This window comes from Corylus avellana, chromosome 3 (assembly GCF_965113065.1).
Source record: "Corylus avellana chromosome 3, dhCorAvel1.hap1.2, whole genome shotgun sequence".
In the NCBI taxonomy this organism is placed as follows: Eukaryota; Viridiplantae; Streptophyta; class Magnoliopsida; order Fagales; family Betulaceae; genus Corylus; species Corylus avellana.
The window spans coordinates 34119868-34144347 of NC_142492.1; the positions used below are offsets into that span (position 1 = coordinate 34119868).

General features: G+C 36.1%; 1 protein-coding gene and 4 pseudogenes across 1 annotated transcript; all 5 read left to right on the plus strand.

Annotated features, from left to right (window-relative positions):
- Nucleotides 1-311: 311 nt before the first annotated feature.
- On the plus strand, nucleotides 312-1042 carry LOC132176273 (germin-like protein subfamily T member 2 pseudogene; annotated as a pseudogene).
- A 2359-nt stretch (nucleotides 1043-3401) lies between these two features.
- On the plus strand, nucleotides 3402-4211 carry LOC148587109 (germin-like protein subfamily T member 2 pseudogene; annotated as a pseudogene).
- Nucleotides 4212-7104: 2893 nt separating this feature from the next.
- LOC132173543 (germin-like protein subfamily T member 2 pseudogene) lies at nucleotides 7105-7783 on the plus strand (annotated as a pseudogene).
- A 7147-nt stretch (nucleotides 7784-14930) lies between these two features.
- On the plus strand, nucleotides 14931-15716 carry LOC132176000 (germin-like protein subfamily T member 2). Its single transcript, XM_059588100.2, has one exon. The coding sequence runs from the start codon at nucleotides 14958-14960 to the stop codon at nucleotides 15633-15635; it is 678 nt and encodes a 225-aa protein (XP_059444083.2). The 5' UTR covers nucleotides 14931-14957; the 3' UTR covers nucleotides 15636-15716.
- Nucleotides 15717-19675: 3959 nt separating this feature from the next.
- On the plus strand, nucleotides 19676-20531 carry LOC132175722 (germin-like protein subfamily T member 2 pseudogene; annotated as a pseudogene).
- The last annotated feature ends 3949 nt before the right edge of the window (nucleotides 20532-24480 follow it).

Below are 24480 nucleotides of genomic sequence, written 5' to 3' on the forward strand. Positions count from 1 at the left end.
TGGAAAAACCGGATTTAAAGTTGTTCAATCTATTCTAAAATATGTTGGGGGACTGCAGCCAGAATAAATTAATGAAAGGTGGCTTGATCTACTAAGCAGCCAAAGCAGATACTTTCTTTTCTGGGCAAGACAATGTCAGATTCACACGGTTGAAGGATTCCAGAACATATCACCAAATCCCCCTTTTCGTCTGTTGCTAGTGTCATACATGATGTTTTAGGCATGGGAAAAAAGATACAAATAGAACCATGATGTTCAACCACTAAACCAACCAAGCATTACCTTCAACAACCCAATTACCTCTAGAAATTAAGCAAGCCTGCTAAGCCATGATGAAGATTAATCCATCAGCTTCACCCTTGTACATGCTATCTTGCCTGGTGATGTTATTGCTTCTCCCCTTGCCTTCCCTCTGTGCTGACCCTGACCCATTACAGGACTTCTGTGTTGCTGATTTGGGTTCATCTGCGTCAGTACTTAATGGCTTTCCTTGCAAACCTGCATCAAATGTAAGTTCAGATGATTTTTTCTTTGATGGGCTGAGCAAAGAGGGAAACACAACAAACATCTTTGGCTCCAATGTCACCGCTGGCAGTGTCGTTACATTTCCTGGGCTTAACACTCTTGGGATTTCAATCAACCGAGTGGACTTTGCAATTGGAGGTGTTAATCCACCCCACTCTCACCCTCGTGCAACAGAGACTGTTCTGGTCATTTCAGGGCAGGTGCTTGTCGGGTTTGTGACAACCGGGAATGTGTATTTCTCCAAAGTTTTGACTGCCGGGCAGATCTTTGTGATTCCTAGGGGACTCGTACACTTCCAAAAGAATGTTGGACCAGGGAAAGCTCTTGCCTTCACCTCCTTCAACAGTCAATTGCCAGGGGCTGCTATCGTTCCATTAAATCTCTTTGCTTCAACACCATTGATTCCCAACGACGTGTTGACAAAGACCTTCCAAGTAGGAGACGATGTTGTCAATTCTATAAAATCCAAGTTCAGTTCTTAAGCCGAGGCCTTTCACATAGCCCCCCATTGTTTTGAAAGATTGTTTAATAATGCTTTTCAGAAAGCACACTTACATGTGTTTTATAGTTATTCACTTATTCTTGAGTTATACAATAAAGGATCACATTGATCTTTGAGTCTCACTTGTTCTTTCTATACTTAATGAAATAATTTTGATATAACTAGCTCCCGAACGGCATCATAAGTGTGCTTGATCATTGATATTGATATGGACTAATAAGCGTAATTGTGACTTGATTCAATAATTAAATTGGAGGAAAATATTTGCATTTGTTTGGTGTACGGAACTAACAATGCCCTCAAGCCGCTTTACAGGGAGGAGATTTGTTTAAAAAAAAGTAGAAGGCATCAAAAGCCTGTCAGCCCTGTAGGGTTGAGGAACTCCAACATTCAAGTCAGTATTGGGCAAGAGGGAGATCTTTCTTGTGTAAATAGAACAATATTGATAGAGTTTGTAGAACGATAAAATTGTGTACCTTAAGCCTTATATACAAGTTTGTAAAGCACTCTAAAGTCTTCTAGAGTTTGTTGGAGGGATCATGGCTCTAGGTCTGTTGGGTAGTTGGGTCTTGAGCTCATTTAGTGGGCTAGAGATAAGTCTATTCAAGCCTTTTTTTTATGCCTTTGGTTTTTTTTTTTTTTTTTTAATATTCATAATAAGCCCTGCAGAGTTTTAATTTTAAATTCAAGTAGCATGAGACATCGAAACAAGTACCAGGTCCCATCGTTTTAAAAAAAAAAAAAAACCAGGTCCCATGAGCCGATATATCATAAAATCCTTATATGTACGTTTTCGTTGAAGTCATGGTCAACGAACCTATCCTGCTCTCTCATGTATTTTATTATTGACTTGTTCTTGTCCAACAAAAACAAGAAGATTATCTTTCATCTTTTTTTTTTTTTTTTTAACAAAAACAAAAACTAACAATCTTGCTTGTCCAATCCCACTAATTAATTAACCTCAAGCAATTAGGTTAAGATTAACAATTTTTTTTGGAGGTTTAAAGAAATGGTAAACAACAGTAAAATTAGGATTATTGATAAAAAAAAAAGAAAATTGATATTTTTAATACTATAGATTGGTATATTATGCACTCAAACGGTTTATTAGGATTGCATGAGTTAGGAAAAGAGAATGGTGAAGAGAAAAATGATCTTTTTTTTTGTGAAAAATCACGTGACAATTAAATTGGCAGCAGGTTTCGATCGAGCAAAAATAGGACATAACGCTGCGAGTAGGGTTTTGTGGACTTTGATCTAACAAGGTTGGCTTTGTTCGAACAAAAAAACAGTTCGAAGAGTCTTTTAAATGAATAAAATTATGATGTTTAGCCACTTAAAAAAATAAAATAAATAAATAAATAAAAATAACTTCACAAAAGTTTCATGAACTTTTACGCATTTTGAGAAGACCTTCCAAAGCTCAAAAACTCTTAATTTCACTTATCAAACTTCTAATTTGATGCAATCTACCACATCCATTAGGATTTGGCGTTAAATACAAACAAAGGTTATGAAAAATATCAAAATACCCTCCATTTTTCTTTAAAAAAAAACTTTTTATTGTGAAATTAAGGGTAAATATAAAATTTTATAAAATTTTCAAGGGTACAAAGGTTATTTCATTAATTTTAACGCCTATTTAACGCCAAATAAAAAGTTCAAATGGTAAAATTGAGAGGTATTGAACTTTTGGCGTTTTCTCAAAACATATGGAAGGCGGCCTTTGTGAAGTTTTTTTTTTTAATTTATTATTTTTTAAAGATTTTTGTTTTTGTTTTTTTTTTTTTTTTTTTTTTAAAGAGTATGATGTTAATTTAGCTATAATTCAATGCAGACGATTTTGACCATGTGCTTAATTAAAGGTTCAAACCAGTTATTAAGCTCATGATCAGGTAAGTATAAATTAAACTTAATTAAGGGTTCAAGAAAATGTCAGATTCACACTGTTGAAGGATTCCACAAGTAGAAACTAACTAAGATAATAAGATAATCATTAAATCCCTCTTTTTCCTTTTCTTTGTACTCATCTCGATCGCTCTCTCACATACAGTAAGCTATTCTAGCAAGTTAGAGACAGCCTTCCTCATTCAAGTTATATATTGAATTGTTCTTCGTCCAAAAAATAAAAAATAAAAAATACGATTATCTTTCATCTAACAGCTAAGAATTTTTCAAACCCCACTAACGTACCCGGCCCAATCAATTTTAACTTCAACCTTATCATCTTCTGGGCTTGTTTGCCCCCTGATCAGTTGACCTTTTCGTATGTTGCTAGTGTCATTCATGATGTTTTAGGCATGGGCGCATGGGCAAAAAAGATATAAATAGAACCATGATGTTCAACCACAAAACCACCCAAGCATTACGTTCAACAACCCAATCAGCTCTAGAAAATTAAACAAGGCTACACAGTAACACAGTCATGATGAAGATTAATCCATCTGCTTCACCCTTGTACATGCTATCTTGCCTGGTGATGTTATTGCTTCTCCCTTTGCCTTCCCTCTTGGCTTCTGACCCTGACCCACTACAGGACTTCTGCGTTGCTGATTTGAGTGCCTCAACATCAGTTAATGGCTTTCTTTGCAAACCCGCATCAAATGTAAGTTCAGATGATTTTTTCTTTGATGGGCTGAGCAAAGAGGGAAACACATCAACCATCTTTGGCTCCAATGTCACTGCTGCTAATGTCCTTTCATTTCCTGGGCTCAACACACTTGGGAGTTCAATCAACCGAGTGGACTTTGCCATTGGAGGTGTTAATCCACCCCACTCTCACCCCCGTTCGACAGAGACTGATCTGGTCATTTCAGGGCAGGTGCTTGTCGGGTTTGTGACAACTGGAAACGTGTATTTCTCCAAAGTTTTGACTGCCGGGCAGATATTTGTGATTCCTAGGGGACTCGTGCACTTTCAAAAGAATGTTGGGCCAGGGAAGGCACTTATCTTCACCACTTTCAACAGTCAATTGCCAGGGGCTGCTGTCGTGCCATTAAATCTCTTTGCTGCAACACCATCGATTCCTAACGATGTGCTGACAAAGACATTCCAAGTAGGAGACGATGTTGTCAATTCTATAAAATCCAAGTTCGGCTCTTAAGCTGATGCCTTCCATTTCTGGTGTAATAATGCTTTTCATAAAGCTTGCCTCCATTTCTTTTGTTGTTATTCATGTTATCTATCTGTGTTGTTATGTTTATTGATTATACAATAAATTAAGGTTTTCACCTTTGATTTCTTCATGCATTGAGCTTTGACTGCTTGTTGAGTTAAAAGAGAATCAGTAGGATTAAATAACACCCAGCATCTGCTTCAATATGTAGGGAAAAACCTCGAAGAAAATACCTTAAATAGTAACACACTGTAACAATGAATAAGAATTTATAAAATAGTTCCAGAAAATTAAGCACGGGCCTTTGCAAACTACTAGATCAATTGTACCAAACACTAGAAAATAAGAAAAAAAAGTGTTACATGGAAACAAACTGGTGGGGCTTTAAGGGCTTAAAAAATGAGTTTGATACGAATCATACACGTAAACTTACAATGTAACAGTATACAGAGTAGTGATTTGGTTAAACCTAAATCCTTAAGAAGGTAACAAAAATTTTGCATTCATTATTAAATGTGTAATAATTGTTTGACCACTAGTTGGAAAAGGATCCTCTCCATTTCAAATCACCTTAATTTTCTCTGGTTAGTGCATTTAGAAGGGTAGTGTTGTCCAAAAAATTTAGATAATTTTGCCCTTCTAAATACACTAATAAAAAAAAATTAAGAAAATTTGAAATGGAGAAAATCGTTTTTCCATTTTCTTACATCTCATCTCAAGCGAAACTATTGGCGCCTCACATGGCGACGTTGCTAAACTGGTTTGAGTGTGTTCGATTTTGGTGAACAGGATGTTGTGATGTTTGTGTTACAAGCACGATTTCCTTTTTAGCCGTCTTTAAATGTTTTTGTCATTTAACATTAATTCATATTCATGAGTTTCAATGAATGAAGAAAAATCAGTTGTAATGGTTATGACCGTTACTCTTTTACAATTATTAATTACACGCCATTGATTCTTGATGACCATTTTTTACAAGCCATTGATTTCTTGGTCTTTAACAAATTTTTATGGCTTTTGATTCATAATCTGTTATGACTTATGATCATTGGTCATTATTTTTCTTTATGGTTTTTAGAAAATCATTTGTTCTTAATTAACGCATGGTCAAGTGCTGTCCATTTGTCTTTGATACACTAAATGTGACAGTGTAACATGGTTGTATCATATATATCAGCTCAAAATAATTTTTTTAATGAGTTATTTTGAGGTGGCCAAAGAAACATTGCCCAAACACTTTCATGGGTGGTCGACAATTTCCTTAGGGTAAGGAGGTGGTCGGTCACCCATCTGGTGGTCATCACCACCCCCAACGTACGTAGTGGTTAGAAGTGGCACCGACCACTAGATCAGTCGTACCAAACACCAAAAAATAAGAAAAAGGTTTTGCATCGAAGTAAATTGAGCTTTAAGGACATAAAGAATTACGAATCTGATATGAATCATACATGTAAACTTACAATGTAAGCATATGCAGAGTAGTTATTAATTTGGTTAAACCTAAATCCTTAAGAAAGTAACAAATTAAAATTCTGCATTCAATTACTAAATGGTAAACAACAATAAAATTAGGATTATTGATTAAAAAAAAATTTGATATTTTTAATACTATAGATTGGTATATTATGCATGCAAACGGTTTATTAGGATTGCATGAGTTAGGAAAAGAGAATGGTGAAGAGAAAAATTATTATTATTATTATTATTGTGAAAAATCACGTAACAATTAAATTGGCAGCAGGTTTTGATCGAGCAAAAATAGGACATAACGCTGGGAGTAGGGAATTTTGCAGACTTTGATCTAATGAGGCTAGCTTTGTTTGAACAAAAAAACATTTCGAAGAGTCTTTTTAATGAATAAAATTATGATGATTAGCTACTTAAAAAATAAAAAAATAAAAATAACTTCACAAAGGTTTCTTGAACTTTTACGCATTTTGAGAAGACCCTCAAAAACTCAAAAACTATCAATTTCACCTATCAAATTTCTAATTTGATGCAATCTACCCCATCCATTAGAATTTGGCATTAAATCCTAACAAAGTTTATGAAAAATACCAAAATACCCTCAATTTTTTTTTTTTAAAAAAAAAAATTTAATGTAAAATTAAGGGTAAATTTAAAATTTTATAAAATTTTCAAGGGTACAAAGGTTATTTCATCAATTTTAACGTCTGTTTAACACCAAACTCTAACAGAGGGGGTAGATGACATCAAATAAAAAGTTCGAATGGTAAAATTAAGAGGTTTTGAACTTTTGAGATTTTCTCAAAACGTGTGAAAGGGGGCCTTTGTGAAGTTTTTTTTTTTTTTTTTTTTTTTTAGAAAAAGAAAAGAAAAAAGAAAAGAGTTTTGTTTTGTTTTTTTTAAAAAGAGTATGATGTTAATTTAGCTATAATATAATGCAGACGATTTTGACCATGTGCTTAATTAAAGGTTCAAACCAGTTATTAAGCTCATGATCAGGTAAGTATAAATTAAACTTAATTAAAGGTTCAAGACAATGTCAGATTCACACTGTTGAAGGATTCCACAAGTAGAAACTAAGATAATAAGATAATCATTAAATCCCTCTTTTTTCTTTTCTATGTACTCATCTCGCTCTGTCACATAAACAGTAAGCTATTGATATAGACAAGTTAGAGAGGGCCTCCCTCTTCCAAGTTATATATGGAATTGTTCTTCGTCCAAAAAAAAAACAAATCATACGATTATCTTTCATCTAACAGCTAAGAATTTTTCAAACCCCACTAACGTATCCCAATCAATTTTTACTTCAACCTTATCATCTTCTGGGCTTGTTTGCCCCCTGATCAGTTGACCTTTTCATTTGTTGCTTGTGTCATTAATGATGTTTTAGGCATGGGAAAAAAGATATAAATAGAACCATGATGGTCAACCACAAAACCACCCGAGCATTACGTTCAACAACCCGGCCAATCACCTCTAGAAAACAAGCCTACACATACAGTAACACAGCCATGATGAAGATTAATCCATCAGCTTCACCCTTGTACATGCTATCTTGCCTGGTGATGTTATTGCTTCTCCCTTTGCCTTCCCTCTTGGCTTCTGACCCTGATCCACTGCAGGATTTCTGCGTTGCTGATTTGAGTGCCTCTACATCAGTTAATGGCTTTCTTTGCAAACCCGCATTAAATGTAAGTTCAGATGATTTTTTCTTTGATGGGCTGAGCAAAGAGGGAAACACATCAACCATCTTTGGCTCCAATGTCACTGCTGCTAATGTCCTTTCATTTCCTGGGCTCAACACTCTTGGGAGTTCAATCAACCGAGTGGACTTTGCCATTGGAGGTGTTAATCCACCCCACTCTCACCCCCGTTCGACAGAGACTGATCTGGTCATTTCAGGGCAGGTGCTTGTCGGGTTTGTGACAACTGGAAACGTGTATTTCTCCAAAGTTTTGAGTGCCGGGCAGATCTTTGTGATTCCTAGGGGACTGGTGCACTTCCAAAAGAATGTTGGGCCAGGGAAGGCACTTATCTTCACCACTTTCAACAGTCAATTGCCAGGGGCTTCTGTCGTGCCATTAAATCTCTTTGCTTCAACACCATCGATTCCTAACGATGTGCTGACAAAGACATTCCAAGTAGAAGACGATGTTGTTGAAGGTGCATAAGATGATCACACTATTATAAGTGTGGTCATACTCACGCCAGATTGTATAATATATACAGGAAGGTAATATAACTTCCAGTGGAGGTAACCGGTCAAGAGACATAACTCTTGGTCAAGAGTTAAGTTGAGACTCTATAAATAGAGTCCCATGAGAACACAAACACTATCTCAATCTTACGTACGTTGGTTTTATTACGTACAGAATGTGTGTTCAAGTTCTCTTGATCTCCACAGGATTTCCACCCTAACGGGAGAAATCCTTCCTGAGATTAATTATACAAGATCCTACGATCGTTTAGAATCCAACAGTGGTATCAGAGCCAGGTTGTGGAAGATCAAGAATTTGATGCAAGAATTTGAAATTGCTTCGACCGTTGGTTCTTCTTATGAACGTGAATTGAGTTATTTGAAGTTTATATCTTCAAATTGCAATTATATGTATATATATACTCTGTTCGGATGCATATACACGCAACTAATCTGTGATAAGAAACAGATTTGAACAGATTTGAATATGGTTTTATAATTTGATTTGGTTAAAATCAATGGATGCCATCGCAAGTAATCTGTGCAAACAGATTCGAACAGATTCAATCACGGTTTAAGATTTGATTTGGTTAAAATCAAACATTAGATGTGTCTGGTCTAATGGTTAAGATTCTGCGGGGTTAAGTTTCTGTGAAGGAGAACTGGAGAAGGCATTGGTTTGGGAAGAGGAAGAATTGCAGAGGTATTAAAAAAAAAAGAGGAAATCTGGAGGAAGAAGACAACGGTGAAAATAGAAATCTTTGACTGCGGTGGTTAGGGTTTCTGCCGAGAGAGAGAGAGATGGGTAAGGTGGTGGAGAGGAAGAAGAAGGAGAAGAGAGGATGATCGTCGATGGTGAGAAAAGTCCGAAAACGCACTCTCAAAGCCTCAAATTCTGCTCCTCTGCCGCGATCCCCGCTCCTGAATCCTAACCCCGACGCTGACGAGAGTGACTTCTTCGATAGCGACTCCGACGAGAGCGACGCCGACAAGCCAAGGGGAAGAACGGGATGCATGACCGATGCGAAATGGTCCGCTACGAGGAACAAGTTTGATGTGCGAAAAAAGTTTCGCAGCGCGCAATCGACCAAATCCACAAGCGCAGAGAACGAAGAACTGTCAAGATCAGAATACATTTCTTCTATGGGGATGGGATTGATATCACACGGATTCAGCCCAGCAGATCAGAATACAGTTCTCCGAAGGAGAAGTGCGAGGAAGAAGCACAGTTTTTACAGCGCAGATTGGGAAATGGTTTACTAATTGATCTGGTTAAAATTAATCATCAGATGCGCTTAGCCTAGTGGTCAAGGCTTTGCGAAGGCTCTTAAGGAGGAAGAAGGCACTGGTTCGAGCAACGGCATCTGCGGTTTCTTTTTTTGATTTCTAACCTTTATGCCGTTTCGGTCTTGGATCGGGTCAACCGACCTGCTCCACGCCTCCTGGAGCACGCCCACCATAACGATCCATCAGTGCAGCCCAATCCGTTAGCCCTTCCGCTCCGGCCCAAAATGGAGCCCAACCCGCAAAAGCCCGATTTGTTGAAAAACAACCGGCAATTAAATTGCCCGACCCGCCAAACCGCCCATACCCGATAACCGGTCCGGGATTCAACCCGCGGTTCAAGAGGTCCGGATTTACCACACCCGGTCCAGCACCAGAAAACTGCCGGTTCACCTGAACCGGCCAATCAAAGCGGGTTTTGGTAATTTGCTTGTTCTGGCTCATTTTAATTCCGATTTGGTCCGTTTAAAAACCATTGGAAAGCTGATTCGAAGGGCTACAGCTCTACTGGTTTATATAGAGGGTACAAAATATATTATTATGAGAGAAGATTGATAGAAAATAGGGAGGCTATCTTTCTTCAGAATGCCAACTAAATTACTCCTATGGAAATGATCTAACTTTCAGAAAATGTAGATCCTCAATGTCAAGAACTACAAGATACTCCATTACAAGATGAACAAGACACATATGTTCAAAACAGTGGGAGTAAAAGAAAGTTTAAAGATCACTCACTTGTGGATGCAAGTGATGGAAATAGTGGGAGTAAGAGATAAAGGCAACCGTCAAGTATACTCAGAGATCATTATGTTCTAAGTGATAATGACACAGTGGTATTTGAAGTTCCACCAAGTTATACTGGAAATAGGATATGAGATGAGTTCGTTAAATCACTGTGTTTACACATAGAGGTGCCAAGATAAGTCAACAATATAGCCATTATATGTTAATGATATATTGTTAGCTGGTTATTGTCTGGATATGGTGAATGAAATAAAATGCATTCTCAAGATCCAAATTTAAAATAAAAAGACATGGGTAGTGACACTCATGTTCTTAGTACAAGAATTTCTGGATAGAGAAATTCAGGATTATTGTTTTTGGATCGAAAATTATCTGGATAAAGTGTTCAAAAGGTACCATTTGAAGAATTGTAAAGTTTTGAGCAAACTTGTCTACAAAGGGCAAAGAGACTATGTGCTCGAGAAATGAGGAGATAATAACAAAGAAATGAAAATATCCCCTATGCCCAGGCTATGGGCATCCTCATGTATGTTATGACAAGTATTAGACATGATATTTGTCATGCAACTAGATTGATAAGTATATTTCAAATTCAATCCAATTAGAGTACATTGTCAGGCAGTGAAGCAAATACGGTGATATTTGCATGGCATCAAGGTTATCTAGATGATAAAAATTTACAAGTGAATGCATATTTCTATTTGGTGGAATGGTTGTTTCTTGGTTTCAGAAAGAAACAAGGTTGTGTTGTGGAGTTCACAATGGAGCTTAGTACATTGCATGCAGCACAAAGGTAACTAATTTGGGCTGGATTTAATTTTTTGTCGACAATTTAATTTAGGTATACCTAGTAGACCAATAAATGTGTTTTGCTATAATAAGTCTGCTATCTCTTTAATAAAAAGTGGAGTACATAGCTCCAATGACAAACACATTTATAGAAGTTATCACTATATTCAAGATATAGTGGAAAAAGATGAAATAAAGGTTGAATTTACTTCATCAATAGAGATGGTAGCCGATCCTATGACCAAGGGATTGCCTCTGGATAAATTCAGAGGGCATGTAGCAACAATGAGATTGAAATACACCTAGGTGAGAGCTACATGGGTTGACGCATAGTCGGAAGGATTCGGGGACGCCTGGAAGAACGATTTTATGCACTTCTGCCTAATGAAAAAAGAATTGGTCAGTTAAGGGCAGATGACACTAATGAGGTACGGGTATTACATCTCACATAAATGTAAAGTCCACTGAAAGGCATTATGTTGAGATTGAGTAGTATCTATGCTCAGAAGGTGCAAAAAGACGCTAATAAGGTGTATCAAGGAAAACTATAGGAATAATGGCTTTAAAGGAAGTACTTGATCAAAAATTTAGCGCAGGTCGACACATGGTTTTGTGTACGGCTGAAGTCGTCAAGTGTGGAATGGGTGTGGACTATACTCCCAACCATGGAGAATTGATGCCATTCGTTTGAGAGATAGCGAAATGAAGTCATCCCTAATATACTATCGGTAAGAAAGTATATGGTAAAGGATGCGGTCAGATAAGATGACGAAAATGTGCGCACGTATAGCCATGTCATGATCTGACGACAATCTGTAGGTTTTACAGATGAGAGTTGGCATGGGGCAAAATTATTACTACCATGGTAATCATGCTCAACTAATGGTAAAAACGACATAATCAGAAGGATTCAGGGAATGCTTGAATGAATGATGGTATGCGTTTCTTACGCCTCATTAAATGTAATGAACATTCTTGGGTGAATGACACTTGTGAATATAGATATCATAAACAGACATAAATGTGTAAAGTCCACTTAAAGGCATTATGTTAAGTTTGGTATAGTATCTATATACCGATAGTCATCGGAAAGAAGTGTCAATGTAAATCTCAAATAGGGATAACCTTGGAGATAAGAAATTGAATGAAAAATTCAATACAAGTTTACATATGGTTACTATGTAAAAATCATTAGTTGTAGTTTGGGTGTAGACTGTATTCCCAACTATGGATAATTAATGTTATTTGCTTAGATTATATAGCAAGTAAAGTCACCACTAGTATGTCGTCAGTAAGACACATATGATAAAAAGGTGCAATCAGATAAAATAACATAAGTGTGTACACATCAAAGATGTTATAATCTGACTATTGTCTGCAAGCGTTAGCAGATAAGGAGTTGACATGTTTTATGGTACCAAAGGTAAACATGTATAACTAGGGTTTTATTACCGATCATAATAGTATGATCAAGTGGGAGATGAAGGTGCATAAGATGATCACACTATTATAAGTGTGGTCATACTCACGCCAGATTGTATAATATATACAGGAAGGTAATATAACTTCCAGTGGAGGTAACCGGTCAAGAGACATAACTCTTGGTCAAGAGTTAAGTTGAGACTCTATAAATAGAGTCCCATGAGAACACAAACACTATCTCAATCTTACGTACGTTGGTTTTATTACGTACAGAATGTGTGTTCAAGTTCTCTTGATCTCCACAGGATTTCCACCCTAACGGGAGAAATCCTTCCTGAGATTAATTATACAAGATCCTACGATCGTTTAGAATCCAACAGTTGTCAATTCTATAAAGTCCAAGTTCGTTGTTAAGCTGGGGCCTTATTCCAGATAGCCTCCCCTAGTCTCCTTGATTTGAAGATTGTGTAATAATGCTTTTCATAAAGCCTGCCTGCATTTCTTTTGTTGTTATATATTCATGTTATCTATATGTACTTTTAAATACAGTTGAATAAATCTAGTTAGATATATAGTACTTACGGAGACCAATCATTTTCTATGTATAATGTCATTTTCTGTGTATAAAGCACTAACGTGGCAATGCAACGTCATTGTATTGCATGCACTCTTTATTGCACATCAGGCATTAGCCCAAAATAATTTTTTTAACGAGTTGCGACTCACCGTGATTAGTATGGTTAGCATCATCGGCTCCCTGCGCGGTGATTAGGGATGACACCAACAATCATATATGATGATTTTTTAGAAAAAAATAAATAAAATTATTGGTTGATGTGACTGTACCAGACACTGCTATATCTACGAGTGTTCAAACCGCTCCGCCAATAGCTTACTGCTTATAATTGCTAACTGTTAACTGTTTTGGTAGGCAGTTATAAAAAATCGTTAACTGCCTAGAGCGGTTATGATTAGCGGTTTTAGGGATAGGAAAAAACGGTTAATAACCGCTAATCGCCTATCCTTATATACAATAATATAAATATAAATATTTTATATTTTATATTAATAATAATTATAATATATATAACATCCAAAAAGATGCCGTTTTGGTGGACAATGTCGTTTTGGCCATGTATGACTGTATGTATGTGAAATATAATGTAGCATGTAATGTTTTGGGTCAAGCCTTATTCAAAAACATTGTTGGGCCTAAAAAAAGCATGTTTTTTACTTCTTTTCATCTTTTTGGGAAAACTTTAGCAAAAAACGTTTAAAATAAACACAGTAATGACCCAAAACACTTAAAAAACCCAAATGCCCATATAAAAAAATCGCTAACCACCTAAGTGGTTACGGTTGCGATTATTAAAAATTGATAACCGCTCAAGGCAGTTGCGGTTAGCGTTTATAGCCAATAATCGCTAACCGTAACCGCTTGTGCAGCCCAACATACATCAACACTTAAAGACCCATACGGACAATGCACATACAACTATCCTTAAACTCATTACAAATTTACATAACATTGAAACAATACCAAATTAACATCCTTGCATGATGCATCAATGACTAAAAGTAACTAACAACAACGAAGTTGATCTTTCGCTTAAGAAACTAAACGAATGACTAAGTTGTCGATGGAGACAATATCAGATTCATATCGTTGAAGGGGTCTAGAAATCGTAACTGCCAAAAGTACCAGGTCCCAATATATATATCATAAAATTAATCCTTATGTTTTCGCAAGTCATGGTTGACCAACCTTTCCTGCTCTCATATATACTCATCTATTTTATTTTATTATTGACTTGGTTTTATTAAAAAAATATATATATATTTTAAAAATAAATAATAATAATAATTTTTTTATAGAAAAAAAAAAAGCTTTCCTTATAAATTGTTTTTTTTTTTTTGGAGTTTTTTCTATATTTTAAAAGAAAATTAAAAAATTAAAAAAATATTTTTTTAAAAAAAAAATCCTTGTAAATTGGATTTTATTTTTTATTTTTAATAAAAAATTAACATCTTTAATTTTAATTTTTTTTAAAAAAATAAATTTTTAAAAACATATTTAACATTTTGTTTGTAGTTTAAAGAGAACATTGACATAATTGATAATTTGGGAGAGACATTGATAATGGGGTGGTAGTTTGAAGAAGATATGCGTACTTATTTCTAATTTTTATTTTGGGAATTGTTCTTTCATGGATGCTGTACCAAAAAAAAAAACAAAAAAAACAATTAGAAGAGTCTTTTTAATGAATAAAAGTATGGTGACGTTTAGCTACTTAAAAAAATAAAAAAAATTGATGTTTAACTCTAATATATATATAATGCATCCGAGTCTGTTTGACCAAGTGCTTAAAGGTTCCAACCAATTATTAGGTATATGTATAAATTGAACTTACTGGTGTAATATTACTTGTGTTCATTGGCAAGACAATGTCATATTCACACTGTTAAAGGAGTCTAGAAGTAGAAACTAAATAAGATATTCATTAAATGCCCCTTCTTCCTTTTCTTTGTAGCTAGTCATGATCTCGCTCTCTCACATACAGTAAGCTATTGATCTAGACAAGTTATAGAGCCTCCCTCTTTCAAGTTATTGAATTGTTCTTCGTCCAAAAGAAAAAAGATCATACGATTATCTTTCATCGAACAGCTAAGAATTTTTCAAACCCCACCAATCCCAATCAATATAACTTCAGCCTTATCATCTTCTGGGATTGTATGGCCCCTGATGATCAGTTGACCTTTTCGTTTGTTGCTTGTGTCATTCATGATGTTTGCCTCGGCGAAATTAATGCGGTTTTGGGTATCGGAAAAAAGATATAAATACAACCATGATGTTCAACAACGTCCCATTCATCTCTAGAAAACAAGCCTACACATACAGTAACACAGCCATGATGAAGATTAATCCATCAGCGTCACCCTTGTACATGCTATCTTGCCTGGTGATGTTATTGCTTCTCCCTTTGCCTTCCCTCTTGGCTTCTGACCCTGACCCACTACAGGACTTCTGCGTTGCTGATTTGAGTGCCTCTACATCAGTTAATGGCTTTCTTTGCAAACCAGAATCAAATGTAAGTTCAGATGATTTTTTCTTTGATGGGCTGAGCAAAGAGGGAAACACATCAACCATCTTTGGCTCCAATGTCACTGCTGCTAATGTCCTTTCATTTCCTGGTCTCAACACTCTTGGGAGTTCAATCAACCGAGTGGACTTTGCCATTGGAGGTGTTAATCCACCCCACTCTCACCCCCGTTCGACAGAGACTGATCTGGTCATTTCAGGGCAGGTGCTTGTCGGGTTTGTGACAACTGGAAACGTGTATTTCTCTAAAGTTTTGACTGCCGGGCAGATCTTTGTGATTCCTAGGGGACTCGTGCACTTCCAAAAGAATGTTGGGCCAGGGAAGGCACTTATCTTCACCACTTTCAACAGTCAATTGCCAGGGGCTGCTGTCGTGCCATTAAATCTCTTTGCTTCAACACCATCGATTCCTAACGATGTGCTGACAAAGACATTCCAAGTAGGAGACGATGTTGTCAATTCTATAAAATCCAAGTTCGGCTCTTAAGCTGATGCCTTCCATTTCTGGTGTAATAATGCTTTTCATAAAGCTTGCCTCCATTTCTTTTGTTGTTATTCATGTTATCTATCTGTGTTGTTATGTTTATTGATTAAACAATAAATTAAGGTTTTCACCTTTGATTTCTTCATGCATTGAGCTTTGACTGCTTGTTGAGTTAAAAGAGAATCAGTAGGATTAAATAACACCCAGCATCTGCTTCAATATGTAGGGAAAAACCTCGAAGAAAATACCTTAAATAGTAACACACTGTAACAATGAATAAGAATTTATAAAATAGTTCCAGAAAATTAAGCACGGGCCTTTGCAAACTACTAGATCAATTGTACCAAACACTAGAAAATAAGAAAAAAAAGTGTTACATGGAAACAAACTGGTGGGGCTTTAAGGGCTTAAAAAATGGGTTTGATACGAATCATACACGTAAACTTACAATGTAACTGTATACATAGTAGTGATTTGGTTAAACCTAAATCCTTAAGAAGGTATAGTAACAAAAATTTTGCATTCATTATTAAATGTGTAATAATTGTTTGACCACTAGTTGGAAAAGGATCCTCTCCATTTCAAATCACTTTAATTTTCTCTAGTTAGTGCATTTAGAAGGGTAGTGTTGTTCAAAAAAATTTTAACCTCAAAAAAATTTAGACAATTTTGCCCTTCTAAATACACTAATAAAAAGAAATTAAGAAAATTTGAAATGGAGATGATCCTTTTTCCATTTTCTTACATCTCATCTCAAGCAAAATTATTAGTGCCTCACATGGCGACCGTGTTAAACTGGTTCGAGTGTGTTCGATTTTGGTGACCAGGATGTTGTGATGTGTGTGTTACAAACACGATTTCCTTTTTAGCCATCTTTAAATGTTTTTGTCATTTAACATTAATTCATATTCCTGTGTTTCATTGAAAGAAAAATCAGTTGTAATGGTTATGACCGTTACTCTTTTACAATTCTTAATTCCACGCCATTGATTCTTGATGACCATTTTTTACAAGCCATTGATTTCTTGGTCTTTAACAAATTTTTATGGCTTTTGATTCATAATCTGTTATGACTTATGATCATTGGTCATTATTTTTCTTTATGGCTTTTAGAAAATCATTTGTTCTTAACGCATAGTCAAGTGATGTCCATTTGTCTTTGATACACTACATGTGGCAGTGTAACATGGTTCTATCATATATATCAGCTCAAATTAATTTTTTTAATGAGTTATTTTGAGGTGGCCAAAGAAACACTGCCCAAGCACTCTCATGGGTGGTTGACAATCTCCTTTGGGTAAGGAGGTGGTCGGTCACCCATCTGGTGGTCATCGCCACCCCCAACGTGGTGGTTAGAGGTGGCACCGACCACTAGATTAGTCGTAAATTGGGCTTTAAGGGCTTAAAGAATTACGAGTCTGATATAAATCATACATGTAAACTTACAATGTAAGCGTATGCAGAGTAGTTGTTAATTTGATTAAACCTAAATCCTTAAGAAGGTAACAAATTAAAACTCTGCATTCAATTACTAAATGTGCAATTGTTAATTTGACCATCATTTTCCTACGTCTCATCTCAAGCGAAACAATTGGTGCCTCACATGGCAAAGTTGTTAAGCTGGTTCGAGTGTGTGAAGGGGCAAAATTAGTTCGAATTTGGTGACTAAGATGAGTGAAGATATATGCCCCTAACACTGTTTAATGGATCTTGGATCACCTGCGTGTTTGTCTGCATTAGGGTTCATCCACACCACCTTTTGAAAACAAAATATTCTATGGAAATAGCTCAACTCGGGACAAAAAGGCGAATTTAAATCGAATATTATATGTACAGGAAATACAACAATTTTGTTCTCAGGATACAACACTACCCTAATTATTATGTGCATATTGCAAATTTTAAACACTATTTTGCACAAAAAAAGGTGTTACACATAGGAAAATGGTTCTTAACTGTTTAAATAATACACGTAAAAGCGCCAATGCGACGCACATGGTTAGTGCTATGCACTCGGTTGATACTACCAGCATGTGTCTACGTAAAAGCCAATTTGGACTTGGTGAAAAAAAAAATCTGTTATAAAGCACTAAAAGTTCAATGTGGGACAGAGTAGTGAAAGACAGATATGAAAGAAAAGTTGAAAATTTCAAATAGAAGGAAAAACTTATTTTTTTTCCTGTAATAATTCGACACCATGCATTATGAGCCGGCCCTCCCCTCGCATGGTTAAGATATAGATAACAATCAATGAAACATATGTCAATATGTGTGAGATTAGCAGAGCCAAAGTCAAACATTTTAGAATGGAAATTGGTGGCTAATTCGCAACATAATTGCGTGATCATTATGTTTAGCTCTTCAATAACTCTGAATGGTATTTAATAAACATTATATATATAAAACTTGGTAAGAAAGTCTCCAAAAAATGGCATGTGTTGACGTGATTTTGTGGATTTTTAACTCGGTATGCGAGAAAATGTTGTAAGAAATCTCATTTAAAGTATGTCATTTATGTCACATATATTATTGTAATTATAAATATATATAATTACGGTGTTCAATAATTTATTCCAATTAAAGCTTATTGTGTAAAATCAAATATTCTGAATTAAATTGCTGATTTAATTCTTGTGGAACAAGTATTTGATTTTAATCAAATATTCTGAATTAAATTACTGATTTAATTCTTGTGGAACAAGTATTTGATTTTATTTTTGTGGAATCAATTAGCTGTATGATTTGATTTTTATTCCTTGATGAGAGGAATAATTAAGGTAACAGCTCTAATTGAGGGTCCCGTGACTTACCTATAAATAAGGCATGTGTATTCCATCAATTGGCACTCACTGGTAGGCATAGGTCAGAAGAACCTCTTTATACATATATGTACCTCTGGCCATTGCTTTGCCCAAGCACAAACTAAAACTAAACAGGTTCTTCTGACCTATGCCTACCAGTGAGTGTCAATTGATGGAATACACATACCTTATTTATAGGTAGGTCAGGAGACCCTCAATTAGAGCTGTTACCTTAATTATTGAAAAATATTAAGTGGTTACAGCCTTTCATTTAATTTCAACAAAACAAAACAATATATATCCACATGGCCGTCGGTTCATGCTTTATGCTCCTAATCATATTTTTGTTTCAATAATCAATAAACAAAATAATATTGTTGAAACAAAAATTATAATTTTATAGCAGGCATATCTCAAAATTAAACTGAGCAAATATGGCCTAGAGGATGCTCTGATACCACATGTAAAAATTCAATATATAATTAAATGCTAATTGACAATAAAATTAGCAGTGGAATGAATAATTATATAAATATCTCTAGCCATGCTTTGTTTAAGCCAATTGAAGAATAGCTCCACAACAACCAAACTAAAACTAAACAATTATTGAGAGGTTCTTCTGACCTATGCCTACCAATGAGTGTCAATTGTAGAATCAATTAGCTGTATGATTTGATTTTTATTCCTTGATAGGAAGAATAATTAAGGTAACAACTCTAATTGAGAGTCCCCTGACCTACCTATAAATAAGGCATGTGTATTTTATCAATTGGCACTCACTGGTAGGCATAGGTTAGAAGAACTTCTCAATAATTGTTTAGTTTTAGTTTGGTTGCTGTGGAGCTGTTCTTCAAGTTGCTTGGGCAAAACAATGGCCGGAGGTACATATATGTATTAAATTATTTCCGCTGCTAATTATATTGTTAATTAGCATTTAATATATATCTTAATTTTTACAAATGCCAGATTCACATGGTTGGAGAAGTCGATAAGTAGCTACAACCTTCCCAGGTCCAATCAATTCCCGACAAGTTATTGAAAAAAATCAAAGATTATCATCATTTTTGCTTCTCAAACTCAACTAACCCCATCTAATCTCCAAGGTGGGACTTTTTAGCTTCAACCTTATCTTCTGCTGGGCTTGTCTAGTATTGTATGCATTGCCCCCTCACGATCAGTTGACCTTTCCAATTTAAATCTTTTAGAAAGGAATAGATTAATGGGGTTTTGGGAATGGGAAGAAAGATATAAATAGAACCATGATATTCAACAGCCCAACCACCTCTAGAAAACAAGCCTACACAGCAACACAGCCATGATGAAGATTAATCCATCAGCTTCACCCTTGTACATGCTATCTTGCCTGGTGATGTTATTGCTTCTCCCTTTGCCTTCCCTCTTGGCTGCTGACCCTGACCCATTACAGGACTTCTGCGTTGCTGATTTGAGTGCCTCTACATCAGTTAATGGCTTTCTTTGCAAACCTGCATCAAATGTAAGTTCAGATGATTTTTTCTTTGATGGACTGAGCAAAGAGGGAAACACAACAAACGTCTTTGGCTCAAGAGTCACCGCTGCTAATGTCCTTTCATTTCCTGGGCTTAACACTCTTGGGAGTTCAATCAACCGAGTGGACTTTGCCCCTGGAGGAATTAATCCACCACACTCTCATCCTCGTGCAAGTGAGACTGGTGTGGTCATTTCAGGGCAGCTGCTTGTGGGATTTGTGACAACTGGGAATGTGTATTTCTCAAAAGTTATTAGTGCTGGGCAGATCTTTGTGATTCCTAGGGGACTCGTGCACTTCCAAAAGAATGTTGGACAAGAGAAGGCCCTTGCCTTCACCTCTTTCAACAGTCAATTACCAGGGGCTGATGTCCTCCCATTGAATCTCTTTGCTTCAACACCACCGATTCCAAACGACGTGTTGACAAAGGCCTTCCAAGTAGGAGACGATGTTGTCAATTCCATAAAGTCCAAGTTCGGTTCTTAAGCTGATGCCTTCCAGGCAAATTGGCAAATAGGCAAATATCATGCCGAATGTATTCTAATATGAAGATTGTGTAATAAAGCTTTTGATAAAGCCTGCTTCCATCTTTCTTGTGCTGTTATTCAGATTATTAATTTATCTGTGTTGTTATGGTGTTTTTTAAATGAATGAGATTTTTACCAAAGAAAACAGAGTTTTTAAAAACACTCCAGCGTGTACATCTGGATCAACAGCTACAACCAGCAGCTAACCAAACTAAAACCCACAAATGCTCTGCAGAGCACTAAACAAACATCAACTCAACCTCTGTTTCCTTCGAAACATCAGCAAAAAATCTAATTTTCTAAAAATTGCACGAATCCTTTCCAGTAATCTCCACCTGCGGCATAACTCCACATTTTCTCTTGTCAAGCTGGGATCTTCCTTTGGACACAATTCTTGTTCTGACTCCTCACCTAATCTTCTGAACAATTTTCTCTTCAATTCTTATTGGTTCCCATGTTTAATATCATTCCTCTGCTTCCAAATATTATACAATGACGCACTCAAACTCGGTCATCATAAAGTTGCTTTCAACCTTCTGCCTTTCAAATCTCTTAACAATTCATAGTGGTTTTCTTGTCATTTTTCCTAAATTTAATGATCAAAACTATTTTTTACTTCTCTATCTACACACACTCTACAATAGTTTTCCTTTATTATTCTCTATACTAATTAAATATCATTTCTTTACTTTTCTTTATTTATTTAGTTCTTTATTTCTCTACTTTTTTAAGAGTAGTGTTTGTGAGAACACTGGTGTGCATAAACAGTGTGCACGCCAGTGTTCATATATTATTTTTTTAAAAAAAATTATTATTAAAATATTATTTAAACAGTAAAATAATAATAATAATAATAATATATGAACATTGGCGTGCACACTGTTCATGCACGCCAGTATTCTCACAAACACTACTTTTTTTTAATGATTTAGGAGAGAGAATAGGTTTTTTCTATTTTAATAAGCACAAATATTACTAAAGTGCAACCCTATACATTTTTTATTTTTTATTTTTCTAATTGAATAAAGGAAAATGCTACATGGGAGGGTCTTTTCCACCTCTGATCCGGATGGAAGAGAGAATGGGAAACCCTATAGGAATGCTTCCAAAAATAAGATTGGAAGCGACCCACTTAGTTAAAGCATGTGCACGAAAGTTGGCACATCTAGACACTTTTGAAGCATTCCAGCTAGGAAATGAGGATAAAGTAACACTAATGTCAGAAATACAACTTGCAGAGGACCAAGAAGAGAAGAGGGAGGGATTATTAATAGCTAACACTACTAAAAGAGCATCCCCTTCTATACAAAATTTGTCACTGGTCAAAGAGACAACCAATCGAGACGTGAGAAGAACAGCAAAAGCTTCCCCAGCTAGAGCATCTGTGGAGGATAACTTATGAGTAACTGCCATGATAATATTTCCAGAAGCATTTGAGATGACTCCCGCAGCAACAGAAAAAGAGCCACGAATAGGAACATCAAAATTCTCCTTAAGCCAACCAAATGAAGGAGGAACCCAAATAGAAGGAGAGGTAGAATCTCTCCAAGCCGAGAGATGATGCTCCAAAGAAGAGGAAATCTAGAAAGCAACTCTGGAGAAGGCACAAGCTCCACACCATCATGCACTAAAATATTTCTTGCCCTCCAAATATTATCCAAAATAATAGCAGCAAACAACTGGGATTTGTTAACATCATAATCCGGAATAGCAAGAGATTGAGCAGGAAAAATAATAGTTAAAATTCAATCCACTATAGGCTTATTAGAGAAGCCATCAATGATTAAGGGCCAAGGCGAATTTCTCCAAAGAAATCTAGCTAAGTTGCAATCCAAAAAAATATCACAAAGAGTCTCTAAAGGACCCTTACAAAAAGGGCAAACCCAAGCCCCCTCTACATCTTAAATCTACTAATGTTAGTTCTAGAGGGTAAGATATCCCAAGCTATTTTCCACAACAAATGCTTAAGCCTAGCTTGAAGTTTAAGTCCCCAAAGGGAAAACTAGGCATCCTCGGCTAGAGGAGAGAAACGGCCACCATGAAGAGCCGAGATGTCATGAACAGATTTTATTGAAAAAGTCCCTGTAGGAGAAGGGGCCCAAGTCCACTTATCCATACAACTATGCTGGGGAAGATAAATGCTGAGAATGTTCTAGACAGTACTAGGCTCAAAAAGATCAACCAAGAGAGAGGCATTCCAGGAGCGATCTTCTTCCAAAATCAAATCTGCAACATCAAAAGAAGGAAGAGAAACCAAATTGACATTTGAAATAGGCTTGAAATTCGGATTCATAATCCAAGGAGACTGCCAAACCTCCGCATTTAAACCGCAGGAAATAGCAATACAAGCACCCTTTTGGACCACCAATCGGTTTTTAAGCAAACCTTTTCAAAGCCAAGAAGAAGATGGATTGGGAGGGCCATTCAAGAAAGAGACACCATTCTTGAGATACTTTCCACTAAGAGCTTCAACCCAAAGAAGAGGTTGATTGGATGTCAACTTCCAACCCAACCTAGCCAATAAGGAATGATTCAGAAATTCCATAGAACGCATAGCCAAACCACCCGGCGACTTAGGTTGACAAATACTTTTCCAAGCAAGAAAGGAAAGATTATGCTTTTTTTCTTGGGGAAAACCCCACCAAAATTTCCTTAATCCAGAATTAATCACACTACAAAAGGACTTGGGAAAAAGGAAGATAGACATAAGATATGTGGGAGTAGCATTCGCAACAGACTTCACAAGAGTAGTTCTAGCTGCTTGGGAAAGAAGGCGAGCTTTCCAACCCGTGATCTTGGAAAAAATTCTGTCCTTTAGCTCAATAAAGGAACCAGACTTTCTCTTGTGCATGAAGAGAAGAATACGAAGATACTTAGCTCTGGCAGGGATCAAATTGAGATTAAGAATGCCTTTGATAGAATGCTTCTTAGCTGGCCGGCAATTTCTGTTGAAAAACACAGCTGATTGCAACTCTATACATTGGGTTGTATTGTAGTGATCCTTATGTTTAGAGGTGATATAGGGACTTTGCTATGGGTAGCTTTTTGTGCCTTTTTTTACATTTTCCCTAAACTTAGGGAAGAGAACCACATATAAGGGAGCTACTGTAAATGCTCTACCCCAATCTATAATATCCTCCCAAGCCTTATCCGGATCTTGAACTAAACACTTGCTTAAAATCTCCTTCCATATCCTTTTACTAAACCCACATTGGAAAAATATATGTTCTATCCCCTCAATGCAACTTCTGCAAAATACATATCCCCTCTATATCCCCCCATTTTAGCAAATAGCGTCTTAAATGACTCGTGCCTTGGAGCTTTTTTCCATTATTTTTATTTTTTGAAGTTTTTTATACCAACCCACTCTCATTAACTCTCTTTGCTTCAACAACTCAATTCAAAATCACGTGTTGACTAAGGCCTTCCAGATAGAAGATGTTATGGTTATTCTTGAATTTTACATTAAAAGTTCTCGCCTATTATTTCAAGCGTTGAGCTTTGGCTTTTTTATTTTTTTTAAGCAAATAAAGAAAGGGTTCCAAGGGAGGTCATTCCCATTCTTAATTCGAAAGGAAGAGAAAATAAGTCATTCCCATTCTTGATTCGAAAGGAAGAGAGAATAAGAGACTAGTCGAGAATGCTTCCGAACACAAGGTTGAAAGCGACCCATCTAATTACACATTGTCCACTAAAAAGTGCACTACCATTAAAGCAAAAGAGCAAACGAAAAGGAAAAAATTGATCCAGCCTTTTGACGCGGGCAGCACAGTGGAGACTTCACCAGGGACAGCAGCAAGCGAGAGACACGTGGTAGAAAAGACCTTGAAGAATATCTCTATAATGATATTGTTACGATGTTTAGGATTTAATCAAATCAGTATCCAACAATCTCAGGATTTTTGAATCAATAATTTGGCCATTAATATTTGGTATTTAGAGCAAACATCCTGCCACAAGTTTGAATCACACAAAGAAACAACTTATAGACTGGATTAAAATGTGATTATATT